We start from the raw sequence: 21,461 nt of genomic DNA on the forward strand, positions 1-21,461 counted from the left end.
TGCACTTTTGCACTTATTTTTTTATGCAGGTAATTTAATTCAAATTTATATTTTTGATTTATTAGAATATATTATGTTACCTGTTCCCTGTTAGTTCAATACATTTGAAAATGTGTTATTTTTCAGGATTTTTTTGGGGGCAATATGCGCAGGTGGGGCTTGCATGTTTACCTGTTTAAAGTGGGAAATACCAAAAACAAAAGAATAAGAATAACCACTGTTATGAAGGGCGTTCCTGTCTCACGTCCAATCCAACCTAGAGAATTGACATGTTTTACGAGTTATAATTGGCTGTTTTATTTGTCTATGCTGTGAATACATTTTTAGTTTGTAGTACTGAAAAATGGACTGCTGTATCGTACACATCAGACTGTCTCAAAAACAGAATTACGAGCTGCTGAGGATCTCCACGATGTGCCCGCCCCGTGCGTAAAGCAGCCGTTACGCACGGGGCGGGCCATTCGTTCATTCGGCTGGGGGTGTGCGCCACTCAGCAGTGCCCGGGGATCGTCATCACCCCTCCTCCAGCCTTCACACACACCGCAAGAGCTTCTATTTCACATTCGAATCCAAACACGGACACATCCTGCCTCTGATTGAGACGCGTTTGGAAATGCAGGGCGGTTCATTCAAGCTAAAGAAAAGACGGGAAAACTAGAGCTGACCGGTTGGCGATGATGAATTACTCAAAGGCGCAAATGGTGAGTGTTGACGTGTGTCCTAGAGACCCAGCCCAGTGGGCGATAATGTGCTAAACAGGCTACAGAAAGCATGTCCACGGCTTCCTTTGTACTCTTTTTAACACCGCGTTTCCAAAGACATAGCCTATCTACTGTGAAATTTCAAGTAATTTCCCTGCCTCAAACTATTTTGAACAGTTTCTTAACCAAAATTTCTCCCATCTGCACGTTTTACTGTTAATTTAAACACATTTCAATTCACTACATCATAAGTGTAACTTTCGCTTCAGAGGCTCTCTTAAATAATCTCCAGTTTAGTAAAAAGTGATTTAAGGACTAGAATAGAACACAGTCCTACATCAGTGGTTTAAAGTTGTCTGGTTTCAGGTCCAATCATCATCATCATCATCATCATCATCATCCTTTCAACAAATAAAGCTGAGACTCAAATCGAATATGATGCTGCAGTATGGACCTGTATTTTTAATAATAAATAATGTCCCAGTCTGACAGCTAAGAAAGAAATATTTCCTTTAACATGTAAATTACAGACACAAGATGGACAAATAAGCAGAAGAGCCTTTTCTTGACTGTTTTTTGCACCAATGGCTTATGTCGCAGCACCCTCTTCAAACAAAACTATTTACATAGACTACGTGCACTACGACATCACTGCGTAAGGAATTAAATGTTTAGTAAAAGTTGTTTTATATGATAATGTCTTCTTTAAAGTTGATGTATTTTTTAAGACCTGTACTACCTTAGTTTGGAGCAGGGATGAATGAATGAAGTAGGGTTAATGATAGAGGTAGGGTTATTACCAGTAGTAGTGATTCAGGGTTGGTTCTAGCTATTTTAGGGACATCGTGATGCAGCAACATAGTGTTTTTGTTTTGATAAATGCATTAGATGCAGAATGCTTGTGATAAACATAAATAAACTGCAACATGAAAGAACACACACACACATATATATATATAAGCTGTATTTATCTTATTTTATAAACAATATAAAAACAGAAACTAGCAAAAATAAAAAAATAGATGTTTTTTGTGCAGGATGTTGGCATAAAACCTTTTTGGGTGAGTTCAGTTCCGTACCAATGTATTTCTTCCTGGTTTTGATGGTCTTCAGTGAAACTGCAAGTAAGGTGTTCTGAGCTACTGCGTGACAACAACAGAACTTGGTAAAAGCTTTTACCATGAATGGAAATTTAAGAAAAGGTATTTAACAAACTGAACGTAACAACAATTTTGATAGTGTGCTAAACTGTAGATTCAAGGAAACGCTAGCTATAGCAAGGAGCAGCCTCCTGGTTTTCCTCGTAAACTTGCTTTACCATTTATTTGAAGTAAATCTAATAGTTTCCTAAACATCTTGTTAAAAAAAATAAATGAAATTAAAAAAACCTGCATAAGAACTACCAGATACAGAGGACTAGGAATCTTCACTCATGTTATCTTTGTGAGCTAAAGTCAACCACCACCACTGAATGACTTTGCTTGGCTTTTATCTTTTGTTTTTTTCCCCGCCTGTAGTCAAGCTTTTCAGAAGATAGGGGTCCAGCCAGGTGTGCACAATCCAGCCCTGCTGGCCTGAAGCTGGAGGCAGTCATGGAGCAGCTACAGAGACAACATGAGGCCAAGATGGAGATGAGCCTGCAGGAGAGACACCTTCTTCAAGCCCAGTTCCTGTTTGCACAACAAGCCGCCGCTGCACAAGCCTCCAACTCCATACAAGATGCTGCAATGTACACTAATCCAGACAGGCAAACCTCTTTAGCAAACCCCTATCTAAGCAGAGCAGATCTACAGGAGGAAGAAGAGGAAGACTCTGATGAGGAGGGACTGGAGATGGACTTGGAGCCTGAGGAGAACAACGTAGAGGAAGATGAAGAGGAGGATGAAGAAGAGGCCAAGAAGCTACAGATCCAGCAGGTCTCACCCCTCCCCTTTAGGTCTCCATCAACTGCTGTGGAGCAAACATCTGGTTCCAGACCTTTGGTTGTTAAACAGGAGCATGTGGAGAAGAACCAGGTTTCTCCTGTGGGTTCAAACACCTTCATGTCTCCAAATAGCTTTCCTGACTGGGGCTATGATGAACAATTCAAACAGGTGAGTAATTTTTCAGGTGTGTGACCACAATTTGATACATTTTTGATTCCTGAATATTTTTGTATAGCTCCGAAAAACCATGCCGTCTGTATCCAGCCATTAGTTAGTGTTTTTTTCTTTGATGACTTGCTTTGTTGACTTTTTCCTGCTGAGAGTCAACCTTACAGCGACCTGGCTTGCTTCCAGGTTTCTCACATTAAGAGGAAGGACTTTCTATTTGGCACAATGCCCAAATATGATAATTTGATCGCAGCACAGGCTAGAGATTTCCGCTTTGCTTCACCTCGTGTCCCAAACTTCGGGGAAGAAAAGTAACCTTCTTGCCACTGGCTGAGCTAATTGGTTTTGGCTCCGTTCCAATTCTTTAAAAAAAAGTTTAGTTCAGGCTGAGAAGGATTAACAAAAAGGCCTCAAATGTGTATTTATGCACAAGGGTAGCTTTAGAGGTTAACCGCTGTAAGATTGTATCACCTAGAGTTCCTGTAAACATGAATAAAAATACTTTCCACCAGATGGCTTTTTTTATTTAGTGTTTTAGCAGTGCTGGATCTGATTGGTTCATCTGTGTGTGTCTCCCCAGAAACGGCCCCATGTCAATACAATACATTATGATTAATGAGGCCTGTGGGTGGAAGGACAGCTGGGTTTGTGCCTCACAGCATGCAAACAGCTACCCATAAAGTTCACTTACAGTCGTTTCACTGGAAAAGAAAGGCCTTTTGGTATGTTCATTGGGCTTCTACATACCCTTTGGCTAATAGTTGAATTCTGTTGTGCTTTTCTTTTCCACACTTACTCCTCAGGTAAATGTGAATATGCTGCCTTCCACATAAAGGTGCATAAAGCAGCAGCAGCAGCATCTCTCCTCTGACTCTGCTGTTGCTCATAGCGTTGCATAATTTAGCTGTCTCTTAGCAACACTAAACAGCAGCTCCTCCGATAGTAATCAATACAATTATACGATTGCAGCAAAGGAAGTGTGTTCCTTTTCTCAAAGCAACCCAACAAACCAAAGACAAATACATTGATTCTCTCTGAGAGACACACAGAGCATCTCAAAATCAAGATTTAACATTAAAACCAGTTTAGTGTGATTCATTATCTCCTGAATGCAGCAGCTTTAATCAGATAAACCTGCATGGGCTATTTACTGCTTTATCATTCCAGCTTCATCCTGTTTATCTTAGTGTGGGCTTTAGATAAAAGTAGTATGTGCATCTTTATCAGTGTTTCCTGGTGTAAAGAAAATGTTATTGATAAAGGAAGGATAAAAATGCCCAACTGAACTCAATGACACTTTGACTTAAAACACACAATCCCAAAGATGCTTGAACACACCTTTTTCTGGTTTGAAAGGGTCTCTATTTTGTCTCTGGGAGTTTTCCTTTCCCCACCCTCCTTTTATGCCATCCTCTCTTAGTGTGTTTTGGGCTGTTTCTTTTGTTCAATCCATCAATGAAACATCATAGATAATCTTGACATGCTTTTCACTTCTCATCAGGCTATGGATGCCTATTGTTTTCTCCTCATGTGCGGTCTCACTGTAAGGGCCCCAATTGTAGCATGGGCGGAGAGAGTGTGGTGTGGGGAATAAAATGGCCCCCGTCTGTCCAAGCTTACAGCACAGCAAGGGGCCAGATAAATGATCACAACTTGCCGTGCTGATTCGAGTCAGATTAATTTGATTTGGATCAAAATAATTTGTGTGTGCCCCCCCCGCTATAATTGAAATTTGGAGAAGCCTGACCCCGCTGGAGCTACTGAATTAATTTAATGAAGCCCATTAGAAAGAGAAAATGTGTTATTAATTTGATTTGTTCACTTCCCTTGAAGATTTTCCCCTTTTGTTTTAAATGAAAGATTTAAAAGTCTGACCTTTACTGCTTTTCGATTAATGGCTTATCTTCAACATGTGCAGTAAAATCTCATAAAACTTAGTCAAAAAAAAGTGTCCTTTTTAACAAAACAAAAGAAACCTTTTCCTGACCTACATAGTGAATACTATCAGGATTCCCAGGCTTGAATGTGTGAAAGCTCTGTGAGCAATTAACTGAAAGCTCTTTGTTGATAGATCCACAGTAGGTCTTACTTGCTCATCAATAAGGAGGGGGAAGGGTTTTATTTCTGTCTTATGGTGAAAAGACCATGATGGTTATCTACCTTCAATGAGTTTTCTCCTGGAAGAGTGCTTGTCCTTTTAAAGAGTGTTCTTGTTTATGCCAGCAGAGCTTTGTGTCAAATGGACACAAACAGAAACCAGTTCAACCACCAAGAAATGGAGATTGCAGGTTGTTGGGTTAAGGAAAACATGCTTTTTGATTTTCAGCAAAAATAAACAGGTTAAATGCATCTTTTACTTCTGCTACTGGATGCTAACAAGAAGCATCAAACTATACATTAAAACGTTAAACTAATTTTATGAAGTTAAATCATTTTTTTGGCTCTGGGCTTTTGGATAAAGCTAAAACCAAGTGGAGGACGTGTTTTTAAGAAATTGAGGTAGAATACATAACCTAATGGTTCACTCAGGTTTTGTGAGCAAGAGAAAGATGGTGGCGTGTATTCATTTGTAAAGTTGACATGGTTAGGCAAGTAGTCCTTTGCATCTCCTTTTCAGGCAGCATCTGGTTTCATGTCAACTTTAGTACTGAAGGGAACACTCAGTACACAATCCAAAGTAACTCAAAGGCAATTACACATCTGGGAAATTAACCTGTCCACTTACGAAGCAAGACTGAGTATTGAGAATCAATTTCACCTGCTGTTGTGCAAACAGAACAGACAACTGCTGGAAATGAAAGGCAATTAGCAAGACAGCCCCTATAAAGGAATGGTTCTGCAGAGAGTGACCACAGACTATATCTGTGTTGTAAATATCATACTAGCCTGCTACTCCTACTTAGTCTGACGTCAAAATCAGTATGTAGTACGTTCACATTAGATAGTATGAAAAGATTGAGTACATGAGAAATAGCCAGATGTATAGTATATGGGGACATTTTGAAGTATGCATGGTGGGCACAATAGTCATACTCAACCACCCCATGGTGCATTGTGAGCGGAACTTAAAATTGTGCCTGGGCCGGTGTCGTACTGAGAGTGTATATGCGCACTACCGGAAAATGAATTCTTTCTCTTTGTTTTCAAAGTGAGCGGACATGTGTGTTGTTTGTTTATTGGAATATGTTAAGGTTGGGTTAGGGTTATAATCTCAGTACGGAGTTAAACTCAAACCGTGACACCGGCTTAAAGCTAAAAATCAAACATCCCCTTTTCAAAACAAAAGCATCTTTTCTTGTCTTCCCTTAGTTTTTTAACACTTTTGTTTTGAAGTTAATTACAATGGCGGGTCTCCGAAATGTCAGCATGAAATGCTTTTCCTTGAGTTTTATGGATCAAATGACCACATGTTGATATTCTACTTGGTCACTTTCTCACTTAAAATGTTTTCAGAACTTTCAAAAGTGGAGAATCAATAGAGATATTTAGCCTCAGTGTGCTTCAGGTTTATGTCGTCGTAGGTTCACAATGCATCTTGGGAAATTTCAAAATATATTTCAGTGGGAACAATCATCATCCTAGTCATACTAACCATACTTATAGTATATAGTAGACTGTGGCTTATACACTCATTGAGTTTGTAGTGCATAGTACGCAGTATGCCATTTCGAACAAAGCCCATTTCTCTGTCATCTTTTCTGGTTGAATTTTTTGTTCATAATTTCACCATTGCCCTCACCACTAGAGGTAGCATGAGGCAGAAGTTGCTCTGGTCGTGAAGCTCATCCATGATGGCAATCAATGCAAAGCTCTGGAAAGAGGGTTTGCTGTGTCCGTCAGCAAAGTGTCAAGACCACGAAGGAGATACCATGAGACTAGGGCTTCATTCACACTACAAACAAATGTGGCCAAAATCTGATTTTTGTTTTTTCCCATATGTGACCTGTTTCTGATCTGTTGAATACAGACAGAAAGTGAATATTAGTTGACTGTTAGGCTGCTGACTTCAGTCGTATTAAAGTGTCACTCACATGCCGAGACAAGATACCTCCACATTCTGTAAACGCAGTGCGTGCCTGTGTGGTCACGTATTACAGTACTTCAGAACCTCTATGGGGAAGCACTTAGTTTATGATTTAAACTGATAGAAGTCACATTTAATGTGTAATATGAACAATTACACAAGAAAAATATGGTTTCTCGAGAAAAAAAACATCTGAATTTGTGCATTAAGACCTGCTGTCTTGGAATGTAGCCATGGAGACGTGGAGGGGCAATAGGGGGATTGCAACCCAACAGAAGGACTGCTGCTCCTTTGTGCATTTTTTAATATAGTTTTGAATCCAGACCTCCATGGGATAAGGATTTAGCTTTCCAATGATCTTTCTAATGTTATTTTGTTCTAAATGCATTCCACTAGCACATAAATAAAAACATTCAGTCTGTTAACATTAAGTGTTGCCTTTATTTTTCTGCACAGTGTACCTAAATTACATTTGTCATGCAAATACAAACTTAAATTTCAGACCCATTAGTGTTGTATTAATACTCAGAGTGAAAATGCAATGAGTGCATTGCTGCTGTCGAGCATCTGGAATCTGTGTGTGTTTGAAATACTAAAACAACCAAAGTCTCACTAAGTTGAGAAAAAAGAAAAAGGATGAAAAGCTGATTGTTTTCCACTGACTGCAGGCTTTATAAGACTGATGAGGTTGAAAAAACAAACATGAAATTCCCCACAATCAATTTTTTACTATTCTCTATTCTGATAGTAATTCTTAATTTCTTGGGTAGTGGCCAAGGGGACTTCAGGCTCCGGCTTACGGTAGATGGTATGGCCCCCTGTCCTGTGTAACGGATAGCATTCTGCTGCAAAGGAAAGGTGTATCCCTGACAGAAAACCCATGTTGCGTCCAGCGGTAGGTGGCCCTCAGCAAACCAAGTTGCCTGCAGGGCGCGGCAGTTGCTCTCGAAACCGGTCGTCGTCAACGCCCCCATTTTCCACCAGTCAGCCTTCATCTTCATCCTGGAGTTGTCATGCAGCTCTCAGTAGCCACGGTTACATGATGTTCTTTAATTTGGAATTAGTTATTCCAAATAAAATGATTCTGAATTAAAGTGTTCTGCTTTGTGTTTACATGGAAATAGTAATTCTGAATTGAGTTTTACATGAAAAACAGGTTTATTCGGCTTCATTCAATTCCACTTTCGGTCTAGGGGTTTGGGAAGGGTTCTGGTTGGACAGGGGGAGAACTCGATGACAAACACTATAAACCTTTTCTTTTCGGCTACAACATAGAAGACTACATGAGAACTGTTCTCACTTTTATTTTGATTTTAGTTTTGACGCAGCAGCTCAACAATAACACACGTTTCACTGTCATCCGTGGAGCAGAAGAGAGATAGAAGTCCGTACTTTGGTCAATCAAAGCTAGCGGTTAATACAACGGCTGTTCTGCCTCCACTATACAGGACGAGGAGTGAAAAAGTAACTTTATAATGATCTGCGCATCTTCAGTGGTGCTTCATGCCCAGATGAAGCCGTTCCGTTTGCCGATGTCCGTGTGTATAATAAGTCAATGTGTCCAAGTGAATGCCCGCATGTTTGTGCTTCCATCCATCTTTTAAGACTTTTATTAGATAAATAACCTTGGCTGGAGTCCGTGCGGCCATCCTGGACTATGTAGTCACCATCGCGGCAAGTCTTGCATGCGCAGAACGACCAAAATTAACTTAAAGCAGAATGAAGTGTGTACAAGAAAGGAATGATTTTATTTGGAATTAAACCAGCCACCTATTTCAGATTTAAGTTTAATTTGGAATTAAATTTGCATTATGAATTAATTGTTTACAAGGTCAGTTTAAAAAGGAATTAACTTTTATTCTTAATGAAAGAGGAATTAAAGCTCCCATGTAAACGTGGCTAGTGTGCGTTAGCGAGACAATAACCTCTCAGCAGGCTTTTCCACACAGTTGCACATGCACTGCCCTCCACTCACATTTTTAACCTTTAACTGCCATGTTCAGTAGGAGGTGATGGAGGAATAACATGTCACATTAAACTGCTCTTTATTTTGTCAGTCTCTGCTTTAGAACATATCACTTGGTGCATGTTTTTTTACAATGTGTTAACAGTGTAAGTGTGAGTTGCTTCTGATTTTATGATTCTTTTTCTGGAATTTATAGATGTATATACCCTACTGTCATGCCCTCCTACAAGTGAATAGTTGTCTCATTATTCCTATAACTGCAACTCCTGTGGGAGGATCCCAGTCTGTAGGGGATAAAGCAGTCAGTATTGGTGGTGTGCATGACCTGAGATGATTAATCATGGCACTGAGAGTGGTAGTGAGTTTTTGACGTGACACTGATGTTGAAAAGAATGTTTTACCAGATGAAGATGATTACTGCGCTTCCATGAGGGTTGATTGGTCCTTCATTCATTCTCAGGCTGTTTAAATGTTGACCTATGAAAACCCTTACTTACAAGATTAAGTTACGGCCAAAAAAATAATTTCTAAAGACTCGGGCTATCATTAGCTCGCTGTCCCTGGGTCCGTTAAATGTTCAAGAAAAATAAGTTGGTGAAACGGTGGCTGGTTTTTGTGCAATATTAGTGCACACTGTGCCAATAACTCCCAGCATCCTCAATTCTAAATATATACTGAAATATATATATTTTAAATCACATGTGAGAACCATTTTTTTTTTTTAAATGTGATAATGAAATAAGACTGTTGGTAATTAACTGCATCTGTTCAAAGCAAATGTTAAAAAGAACAGATGAATGAAATACTAGACTCAGATTTAAGTACTATATTAATGAATTTAGTAAACCTTCTTATTTTTGTTCAGTTTTATAATAAGGGTATGTAAAATAAGCTAATGCTTCCCCCTACTTCTTTGTCTCAGTATATGGTAATATTTTTCTTTAATCGTTTGGTTTTGTGCCCTTGTGTTTTTTCTTTGGGTGGACGTTCAGAGAGGAAACAACATCTGGGCTGAAGAATCGGATGGAGGCAAAGTCAGAGGAGAACCGTCCCGGGACTTTGCAAAGGTCAGTAGATTTGTTTGAAACTAAATGTGAATCAGCTGAGAAACAATGGTTTATGTTTTTTCTGTATTTCCAAATGCCCAATGTACAGCTGTATGAACTGAATAACGACCCATTGCGGAAGGAGTTTTTGGATGAGCTCTTTGTCTTCATGCAAAACAGAGGTCAGATTGTTTCAACTCTTTATACAAATGTTTGCTTTTTAATTATCCAACACTTTTATACAATTGTATTAAATCATACATCAGTATCTTTGAAGGGTTCATTAATGCAGAATGTTTGGGTTAGGATTATTGCTAAACGCTCATTAGCAATGACAATTGGACCAATAATATGTTGTGTTCATGCTCTTTATCTTTTAATTATTTAGCATGTTATCATTTTGTCATCAAATTTGGCTTTTGAGAAGCAGAAAACAAGTAAATAGAGCATTATATAAGCCAATTTACAGAGCACGTCACAAACCATTGTAGATTCTGCAGCTCTTGTAAGAATAAAACAAGCACAAGTTAAAAACTAAAATAATGTCATCAAATCTTATAATTTTATTAGTTCAGTCTCTTAAGAAAGAAGACAAAATTTTCACTTGTGTAGAAAAACATTCCTAATGAAAATGTGTGTGTGCTGATGCATGTGCACTCATTTCCTTTGGCTTTCAAATCCCTACGATAATTGTCTTTTTCTAAATTGGGTAGTAAGGGCAGGCTGTCAAACCCTGTAATTGGCAGATGCTTTCCCCTCCCCCTCTGCAGTATAAAGCTATAAAGCTGCTCTGGTGGAATTACACCTAACCCCATTCATCTAAAAATGAACGCCATCTTCACAGATTACACATGCTAACTCAAATGACCAAGTAATAACCTGTGACCTGCAGGTGCACCAATCAGATCTTGTTGACAATGATTTCACTCTTTTTGGTTTTACAGATAGGCACATAGATTCACAAGATTTGTGAAAAAATAAACATCAGTTTGAAGTGTTGTCATGCTAATGGGTGATTAAGCGTTCAAAACCAAACAAGAATGAGCCAACAAACATTGCTCCCAATTGCATTGAACAGGCTGTGTGATGCATTGTGTTCTGCAATTTGTGGTCCACACTTTACCCTCCCGTGCTGACTTGGCTGATGGCTGCAGTTACGCTAACGGCCGTCGTGTCACTATTGAGTCTTATTTTTTTATCCTGCCCTATGCTCCTTTAAGTGTATTTGTATTTTTACGGTCTATGCAGGTACTCCTGTGAATCGCATCCCCATCATGGCCAAGCAGGTGTTAGACCTGTATAAGCTGTACAAGCTGGTGACTGATAAGGGGGGCCTGGTGGAGGTTATCAACAAGAAGATCTGGAGGGAGATCACCAAAGGTCTCAATCTGCCCACCTCCATCACCAGTGCAGCTTTTACCCTGCGCACCCAGTAAGTTTTGATCTGCTGTCCCACTGTTGCTACATTTGCATAAAGCTATTCTGTGAAAGCAAAGGGATGGAAATAGTCATGCAAAATCAGCTTAGTCTCAATGATTTTGTCTTACTGCTGATTTCCTGCTAAAAAACTTGTTTTTCATAATTTCCAGGTCAGAAACTTGTGAAATATGTACTAATATAATCCAGACCAAGGAAAATGGAGCTGTTTGAGCCTAAAAGAAAACAGAAGTTTAGGTTTATATACATAAAACCATAATATCTATTAGTAGAATCAAAAATGGAAAATTGCATTATAGGAATATAAGGTTGGAATTTCCTCTCATAATTTGACCAATTTTAGATGAGAACAAATTTTAGAAAGTTGACTTTCATATGGATTAATTGTTCTAATTTTTAATTACCTGTGGGGTCAATTCAATCTTCCATCCATCCATTTTCCAACCCGCTTGCTCCTTTTCAGGGTCACGGGGGTCTGCTGGTGCTTATCTTCAGCTTTCTTGGGGCGCTAGGCAGGGGTACACCCTGGACAGGCTGCTAGACAATTCAGTCTTTTATGTTTTAATCAAACAATACTTTATAGTAAACAGGTATACTACTATTTTAGAACCACTAATATTAATGTAAGATTAATATTTTACCTTCGGGCACCAGTCAGATATAGCAATAAGTACAACAAAACCATCTGGTAAGGTTCCTAGAGGGCTGCAGCCTTGCAGGTTATAGTTGCTGCTCCAACGTGATTAACGTGTCATCATGCAGCTCTGCAGAAATCCTGGTGATAATCAGGTATGTTTGAGCAAGGACACATCTGGAACATGCAGGACTACAGCCCTCCAGGACTGAGTTTGGACACTACCAGTGTGGTAGGAGGACATTTTTAATTTCATGCCAATCTTCTTAAAAACCTTTCTTCATTGATAATAAAGATCATTAATACTACAAAATGCCTATAAAGTAATCATGAACAGCCTTAAAATGTAGAAGAAATGAAAAGAGCATTAAGTTATTAGACTGCATTAGATATGAACCATTAACATTTTTTAACGTGGAACTAAAGTGCAAAAATATTGATTGAGGTCAGCATGTGAAGTGGAGCGGAACAGTCAGTGTATGTTTTGGTCATTGAATTTTCTGTTCAGAAAATGAAATCCAAAAACAAAAAATTACTGATTATTTGAATTTTGTTTTCAAATTGAAAAACAGAAATTCCAGAGGACAAAAACAAAAAAACTCCTGTTTTTTATTATGGTGAGACAAGAAGTTATTTTCAAAATAAGAGCACATATACAGTATGAGGACCATATAGTTTTCTTTGCAAAAAATATCTTCACGTCTTGCTGAAAAACCCTTTCCCTCCCACTTTGGTGTAATGTATTTGCAGCGATTTCTGCAGATGACGAGCCTTGTTTTACCATTTCAAAAATAATTTTGGAGTACGGTTCCAAAGACATTTTTAAACAGCAGGGAAAATATAGAGATAATTCATATATTTTCGTGCCAGAAATACAGTAACGTCCTCATATGTGCTCTTATTTTGAAAAGACGAACTTCCTCTTTCACCATTTTTAAAAAAAAAAAAAATTGTTTTTGTCTTCTGGTATTATTGTTTTTTGATTTTAGAAACAAAAGTTTAAAATCAACCAATTTTTAAATGTTTGTTTATCCCTTCTTGACCCTGATGAAGAAATATGCCTTGCATTTCAATTTTAGTTTTTCAAAACTAAATGAAAATTTGAAAACAAGAATCAAATGATCAATAATATTTTGTTTTTAAATTTCCTTTTCTGAACTGAAAATTCAATGACCAAAACATACACTGACCTGGAATAATAGCTGAATTAAAAAAAAAAATTCTGTTTTGGTTTTCTGCTTTTTGGCACAGATTGCAAACATTTGTTATCTCCTGTATTTTTGACTACAGCATTTATTTTCATGCAGGTAATTAGTTTAGTTTTTGAGTTTTGATTTATTTATGAAATATATTACTTGAATTATGAAACATAATGTTGGTTAATTTCATATGTGCACTGAATTTCCTTTTTTTGTTTTGTACAGTATTTTTTATATTTTTTGTTTTTTATGCAGGTAATTACAGTAGTTTAATTTAGTTTTTAATTCTTTATGAAATTTGATGTTACTTGTTCCCTGTTAGTTCAATAAATTTGAAAATGTGTTATTTTTCAGGATTATTTAGGGGGCAATGGGAGCAGGTGGGGTTTGAAAGTTCACCAAAGTGGTGAATACCAAAAAGAACCACTGCCTACTCAGTGACAATACTGACTATGATTGAATCAGCATTAAACTGTCACCATTATTTATGTGCACCTCTGTTTGCCCTTCCATTAGTCTTAGTGCTGCTTTGTTTATGTTGGCTCTGCTCACACTGATCATGCAAATGTTTCCTTTCATTTGGTGCTTTAGTTTGCTGACATCCGCTCGTTAGCTGGTGATACATTTGAAAAACAAATAATTAAACATTAAGTTCAATAATAAAGTTTACAGTTGAGAGGTATGCATGGAAAGTAGTGCAAATCTTTTCATCAAAGTGGACTCGATTGAAGAGCAGGCCAGGTTTCACTGTGTGTCTCCTTTCATTGATAGGTATATGAAGTACTTGTATCCGTTTGAGTGTGAAAAGAAAGGCCTGAGTTCACCCAGCGAGCTGCAGGCAGCCATTGACAGCAACCGCAGAGAAGGCCGCCGTCCCAGTTACACCAACAGCATGTACCATTACTCCCCATCCCCTAGCTCTGCTGCAAACCCACTGCTGTCCTCATCCATGCAGACACCGCCAGTCAGACAGAACGGACACAGTGTCTCCGCTAGTCCAAGTGTGAAGAGAAATGCTGGTATGTTAGTGTGTGTTTTTACTGTGTGTAAACTGTCCAGATAGGGTTTGTTTTATTAGGTCATAAGTGAATGAAGAAAGCCAGTTGCCAAACTTAGCAGAGACCCAGCCAGGGACACTAATACCAAGAAGCAATCAGAGATAAAACGCCCTCAAACAAAAGGCTTGCTCCCTCAAATCAAATCTGCCGAAAAAGGTATATAGGCTTTCTCATTCTTCTCTCCCCTCCGCTCAGTGCTCTGTATGTGATCAACCATCTGCAGTCAGAAAAGAGCCCCTACACCAAGTTAACACCCAATCCCTGAATAGTATGCAGATGAGCCTTGAAGTAGGCTGACTATCTGGTGTCGGATATCTCACACAGCTGAAGCAGTAAAACTTTGAGAAAGCAGTGAAGCTCTGTTAAAGGGATCTTCCACTGTTACAAATGTGTGATAAAACCTTTGAAATGTATATTCTGTCTATCTATGTCTATATACTGAACAAAACGCATTTTTTGCTTCATCATAATTTTTGATAACTTTTAAGAATGGGACTACTTAACCATTGGAAAACCTTTAATCCGCCATCTTGAAATCACGTGATTGATGATGTCACACACACCCATTTGCCTTTAAACATCCCATTGTTTTCTATTGGAGTGAAGCATTCCGACTGCTTTTTATATCATTTAGCAGCTTTATTAGTCAAAAGGACAATTTATGCTGCATTTGTTTGCTCTAATTAATCAGAGAAAGTTAAAGATGTCGATGTAACCCTTTTTTGTTTACCGAAAGAGGATAAAAACAGTTGAAAAATAATCTATGACTGCAGAGAGTGACAGTTCTAACTCTGCGGTTTTGTAGTAGACAATGAAGCAGAGAAGAAGAGCTCTCCTAAGAGGCCTTTACTCTCCCTTAAACACTGCGTGGCTGACGCTCTGATGGCTGAAGTTAGTGAGTAATCAGGTAACAAAAAATAGTAACAAAGAAGTTGCTTACTCTGCAGTCTTATATTTCCCTATTAACATATTTACTTTCTGCTTAAAAATCACCATGGATTTTATCTTTGTTCCTTTCAAATCATGATTACTCTCTCTCTTTCAGACATTATTTGGAACATTGGTTATTAAGACTTTCTGTTCAGCCTTATATATTATTTTAAAATGTTGTATTCTACTAATTTTTTGAATTTTCATTATGTTTGTCTGTAGAAATATTGGGTTTGTATCATCTCCTTAGCCACTCTTATTGATGACAGCTTTTCTCTACAGAGTTAAATTGGGATGAGTGGTATATTTCTTGCATGCACAGAACCAAAACTATAATACAGATATGGAACAATCAGTGAATTATACAGTAGATACAATGCATTTTTATTGAATGATTCCTTTACCCTCCTCAACACAGCAATTGGGTCTTTTCGTCCAAACAGACCCCCTGAGGGATCTGTTTGTGTGCCTTAGAGCCTTAAGGAGCTATACCAGCAGGAGCTTTGTTTTCAGGTCAGACACCCAAGTGGGAAAGGTCTAGTTTCTATGGCTGACAAAGTGTTGGTAGCAAAAAATTCAATCCCAACTAGAAAGCACTTATCAACTGGAAAGCACTCGGAGAGCGCAGACCTCCACCAAACACCAAATATCCTCTGTGACAGATATTAGCAGTTATATGGATTCAGGCTGCACTAAGTCATTGTTTTAGTGATTGATTAATCCATTCATTGTTAATTGAGCTGAATGCCATAGAATTTTCTGGCTGTAACCAGATACCTTCGTCATGCATAGACAGGTAAATTGTATATGTGTTACACGTATATCTTGTGCTTTTTTTTTGTTTCAGATACTATAGTCTTATTTATTAAACCCAATTATTATTAAAAAGTATTTTCATACTTAAAAGGTTATTAGAAAATTATTTCTAATTATTTTCAAAGTACTTGCTCTTCGTATGTAACTTTATGCTTAGGCATTGTTTTACTGGTATCATTGTATTTATTTTTTGGTATTTAATATTTACCACTTGTCTGGTGTTGCTGTGACACCTAAATGTCCCTATTTGTGATCAATAGAGTATATATTTCAATTTCTGAACCCTACCAACTTACTATCTAAACTTATTGGCACAAAACATGGTTTTTGTTTTTTTTATGATTTTTCAGATGAGAGCGCCACTCCTGTAATACACAGACTACCCATGCCACGGGGCCTGGGTCAGCAGCAGCAGTTAGCTCAGGCTGCCACATTAGAGCACCTCAGAGAGCTGCAGGGAGGAGCAGTCGATAGTCCCGACAAAAAGATGATGCGGCTCGCTGAGGAGCAGCAGCGCCTCATGCAACAGGCGCTGCAGCACAACTTCCTGGCTATGGCCTCCCACTTGAACCCAATGAACCTCAAAGTGAACAGCAGGCAGGGTGAGTTGATGGAGCTTCTGCAGTATATCATTATCACCAGTGATGTGCAGTCAGAGTAGGCAGTGGCTACACAAGAGTGACCTGATATTTGAATTATTTGTTTTAGTTATAATATAATTAGAATTTATTTTTCAATTTCCGATAGCCTACGGTACTTATAAGTTTGAAAGTGTCAGCTTTTTGTGCTTTTTGTGCTTTTCATGGTACAAAAGAAAGTATTGGCTTTGTGGATGCTGAGGCTGTTCTGAGTTGTTGTTGTTGTCGTGTTGCTGTCATTTTCTCCATTGTTTGTGTTTCCAGGGTTCCACGGCAGCGCATCCAAACAATGGATGCGCTGCCGTGTCATGAAATATACGTATCTTATTGGGAGAGTATGGAGGCTATATTGAATAATTGTTCAAGTTTCTTTAATGATGTTTTACGATGTTGACTTTGTTAAATAGACTTGCCAGCCCAAACATATGAAATTGTCATTGGTGTTGACATTGGTGGTCTCGATTTGCAACGCCTTGCCTACCCAACCCTAGTGCTCATGGCACGTCACTGATTATCACTTGTATTGGACTCTTTATTTCCCTTCAGCAATTGTGCACACATTATTATTTTATGTCTCCCGCAGAAAGCAATTATGGCCTGTCTCTGAATATTTCCACTAATGGTCCGTCCACTATCACTGTGTCTATTGAGGTCAATGGAACCATTTACTCAGGTGAGTTATGACACTTAAATGGAAAACAAACACTATTGTTTTTGTCCATTGGTGGACTGGGACAAAAATCCAGTCCTGGCATTTTGTGTCCAGGCCAGCCCACTACACTATCAGTGGACACCAAGTAGAAGTCCACAAATCTTGCAGCATCTTCTCTCATGCAAACTACAAAGCATATTAATATTCCTTGATAGCAGTGAACAAATAAAGCACATAGCTCAAGGGTTAAAATTGACAGCTATAGCAATCAATCAATCTTTATTCAACCATTACAGTGTCAGATCACAACAGAAGTTATTTCATGTTTAGCGGTGAGACCAGATTTACGGGCAGGGCCACTTCTTTTTGGGGGTCCAATGCAAGATGCTGGGGTCCGTGACCACTCGAGGGGGGAGCCAAAGCTTTGTCTGCTCTGAGGCTAACAAAATTAGATTTGCAAATATTTACTCAAACCATGATGAAGCTGTAATTAAGTCAGTTATGTTGCTCTTTTTGTGTTAATTTTATTTATTGTTCCCTTAGAAAACATTAAAAGGTAGAAACCTTTTAACCACTTTTCACCCATTTATTACTCATCACTGGTCATGGAATTTATCACCATCAGCTCCCGATGCTGAGTCGGCCCCTGCTCGCTCGTCTGAAAAATTATATTAAAAATAAATTGAAGCATTTTCTCATCATATGTGCACATATTCCCATATGTGTAATTAATAAAGTTTCTAATATTTGTACAAACCACATCTATATTTTTATCGTTAGGGGTGTGTCCAATTCATATATGCATGCATCTGTATTTTTTTCAGTATGAGCCTAAATCTTTATGCTTGCCATATATTTTTGCCATTCCCAATTCATAGAAACCCCATATTACACTATTATCTCCACGTTTCACTGAAAAGCTTTACAAGAACTTTTCTGTCCATCACTCTATTATATAAATATTTGTGGACACTTCTATAGAACCTAACTGAACAGGTACTAATGTGTGATAGATTTCAGTGCTGTTGGAGTTTTTATTTTTCTATATTCTCTTATCTTTTTGCTAGGAACTCTTTTCGCACAGAAGGCAGCAGCTCCCGTGTCATCGCAGACGATCACTCCAGCAGGGACAAGTGGCTTCAGTGCTATCTCATCACACAGTCCCTCCTCTCCTACCTCCTCAAAGAGACCAAACTGAGTGTGACAAGTGTTTGAATTTGCAAAACAATACAGGATTTACTTCTTGTCAGACAAGAACTTAAATTTTCCAGGGAAAGTCTACTGCAATGTAAGAAGTTTCATCAACCTTTTTGGATGTTTTGTTATTTTGAGACTAAAGCCACCGTTTTGACCTCAGAGCTTATATAATGACTAGATACTGTTCAGTTGACCTTAGTGCCTGTTAGAAGATGTTTTAATGTAGCAGTGTAAGTGTCTGAGGTACTCTTCAAGGGTTTGTTCACAAGTGTCTTTAGAGCATAAAACTACATGCTGGGAATGAAAACTGCATTTATATTTGGTCATCATGGCTCCCCAGCAGCCTGCTCTCAAAGTGATCAAACAATGCTAAAGTGTAGCTTCACCAAATCAAAAAGCCTTACTTTTTTTAAATCAGGACACACAAGATTAATCCTGCTATTAGCAGCTTTTAGAGAATTTGGACACCATTCATTTTCACAGAAATGTAACAAATCAAAATCTTAGTGGGGATCATTTAATATTGTGCTTTTATGGTGTTTGCTTTCAATTTAATCATAAACACGTGGCCTCAGTCTCACATAGCTAATACAGTAGTAATTGTCAACTGTGAATCAGCTGGCTGCTGTAATGTAGAACGATTATCTTTTGATGTATGTATTGTTGGTTAGGTTTTTCTGACCCCTTTCTTTAATACTCAGGAATATCCTCTTCAACTCTGGTTCATAATAATTGACTTTATAATGTGTGTGTAACTGCAGGGAATGTAACAACCAGGACCTCAACAAGTGAACACCGAACCACTGCTACCTCATTGTACAAGAGAAATATGCAATGCCAAATACAGCATGTGGAAAAGTAGTTATCTAATATAAACTGTGTGTGGACAATCACGACAGACAAAAGCCAGTGAACAGGTTTAACTGAGCTATAGTCTGGAATCCCATGTTATTTGGATGTAACCATGAAGAATAAAACCATCTTGTGTGCTGTGAAAAAAGTAATATTCTTTCATCTGTACTTTAAATAGGCAAACATTATGACCTGTAGGTGATCTATCTCAGAACAATCAAGAACGAAGGTTTGCAAGGGATTCTTTAAAAAAAGCATTTTGTGTGCCACCAAGTGGTGAACGTAACAATTTCAAATAAAAATTGCTATTTTAGAGTGCTCTTTTACACAATGCTACATCACTATTCACCGTATGCACTCAAAAGTGCAGTTGTTTATCTTTCTCTGCTGTTCAAAATTAAATTATTAAGATGTGATGTCAGCATTTTATCTGGTTTACAGATTGATACACTACATGGACAAAAGAAGGGGTGTTAAGTCCAGTCCCCCTCTAGTATGATTTAGGATAACACAGGCACCGGAGGTGATGGAACAATAAACGATGGCCTTTGAACCAGATAAAAAGTAAACGCTTTTTTTTTCTGGTTGGAAGCACATTTTGTGATTCTGATTGTGTTAACAATGCCTATTCCATAGCAAACCAAATCAGTTTAAAGCACACGTTCCTTAATTGTTTTCTTCAAGTTTTAAGTTTGAAAAGTATTTTTAAAACCTATAGAATTTATATCTATAGATAAAATCTTCACAGATTTTATTTTTTTTTTTTTTGTTTAACATGTACTATTAAAGTGTTGATGTAGGATTTTTGACTGTTCAGTGGTTTTGAATGGTTGTTATAGGCTAGTGTGATTTGGACATTACAACTTTGTTACTTCATTATGCCAGAAGACATCACCACGCACAATGTGACGAGATACCGTTATAGAGCGACACCAGTATCAATACAAATTAAATTAATAAATATAATTGAATAGTGTGCGTGTTGTTCACACAGACTGACTTTCCTAAAAACCAAGACAATTGACGATGTAATGTAATAGTAGAAGATCAGAAGGTCCCGGCTTGTCTACAGCAGAGCAAATGATTCAGTTGTATGCTTTTGTTGTAGACTCTTAGGGAATGAGAAGACATTGTTAGTCTCAAGTTGATTTAATAACTAAAAGAATCTTCATATCCAACTGAAAGTGTTAGAAAAACAAACAAATGATCATAGTAAATTATGCTTGCCCTCTAAAATGCCAAATATTTCATACCCAAGTGGGAGGGCCCCTTCAAAAAAGTTGGCCTTTGGCCCCCAAAATGTTCAGTCCGCCATTGGTTAACAGAGGCCGTAAGTGTGTGGGAAGATAGAAAGAGTGTTTTGAACCGCTGACGAATAAGAAAAACAATAGAGAATGAAAAACAGAAGAGGTGAATGTTGTGGAAAAGGAAGTAACTCAGATTAGCAAGGCTGAAGTGAGGCAGACATTGAGGAGGATGAAGAGTGGGAAGACAGTTGGTCCTGATAACAAACACTGTGTGATGTGTCCATTCATCCATTTTGCAACCATCTTGTTCCTTTTCAGGGTCGCGGGTTTAACTCCAGCTACTATCGGGGCTATGTGTAGCTACACCCTGGACAGGTCACCATTCCATCGCAGGGCAATACACACACACACAGACAACTAATCACACTCCCATTCAATTTTACGGACAATCTATATACTCCAATCAACCTAACAGTTATATTTTTGGATGGTGGGAGGACGCCGGAATACCCGGAGATTGGCATGACTAAAGGAAATAAGACCCCTAAGGTCACAGCATCGGGTGGGGGAGGTGTAGGATTTACTGTGGTGGGTGGAGTTTGGAGGAAGGGGTATTTTATGGTTGACAATGTTTTACTGACATCTGGAGCTTGAAGGAGAAATATGCTCACTGAGGTATTAAGAGCTGGATGGCCCCGCCCAGAGCCTCCATCCACAGGGAGATATTTCTGTTGTCCGCTTTCTATAACAGAGGATGTCGGTGTCCAGTGAGGAAAGACTGGGATATACAGGGAAAGTTGGGTAGGTGAGAGGTTCTTGAAGCTTCTGATGTGGAACCTGAGCTACAGCTACAGAGAACTCCACAAAACATGCTGAAGGACTTTTAATTATGTTTACTCTTTAAAATTGTATTCTCAATGACAAGATGTTTCAAAAGTCTCTTTAAATCTAAAAGACATTGGTCCCATAAG

At 38.3% G+C, this 21,461-nt stretch overlaps 1 protein-coding gene across 2 annotated transcripts; it reads left to right on the forward strand.

Moving 5' to 3' along the window:
* The first annotated feature begins 485 nt into the window (after positions 1-485).
* Positions 486-19,643, forward strand: LOC114466225 (AT-rich interactive domain-containing protein 3B-like). 2 transcript variants are annotated; one of them, XM_028451815.1, is made up of 9 exons: positions 486-701; positions 2,219-2,794; positions 9,777-9,851; positions 9,940-10,012; positions 11,079-11,262; positions 13,872-14,119; positions 16,255-16,506; positions 17,126-17,215; positions 18,262-19,643. In XM_028451815.1, the coding sequence occupies exons 1-9, from the start codon at positions 675-677 to the stop codon at positions 18,390-18,392; spliced, it is 1,656 nt and encodes a 551-aa protein (XP_028307616.1). In that variant the 5' UTR covers positions 486-674; the 3' UTR covers positions 18,393-19,643. The 2 variants fall into 2 exon arrangements, with proteins under 2 accessions (XP_028307616.1, XP_028307617.1); XM_028451816.1 differs by lacking the exon at positions 17,126-17,215.
* Positions 19,644-21,461: the final 1,818 nt, after the last annotated feature.

This window comes from Gouania willdenowi, chromosome 6, assembly GCF_900634775.1.
Source record: "Gouania willdenowi chromosome 6, fGouWil2.1, whole genome shotgun sequence".
Lineage (NCBI taxonomy): Eukaryota > Metazoa > Chordata > Actinopteri > Blenniiformes > Gobiesocidae > Gouania > Gouania willdenowi.

Excerpts from the sequence above, each read along its gene's own strand:
- LOC114466225 (XM_028451815.1), top strand. The coding sequence starts at position 675 with ATGATGAATTACTCAAAGGCGCAAATG. Across the intron at positions 702-2,218 it reads ATTACTCAAAGGCGCAAATG|TCAAGCTTTTCAGAAGATAG; the intron begins GTGAGTGTTGAC and ends CCCCGCCTGTAG. Across the intron at positions 10,013-11,078 it reads TGTCTTCATGCAAAACAGAG|GTACTCCTGTGAATCGCATC; the intron begins GTCAGATTGTTT and ends CGGTCTATGCAG.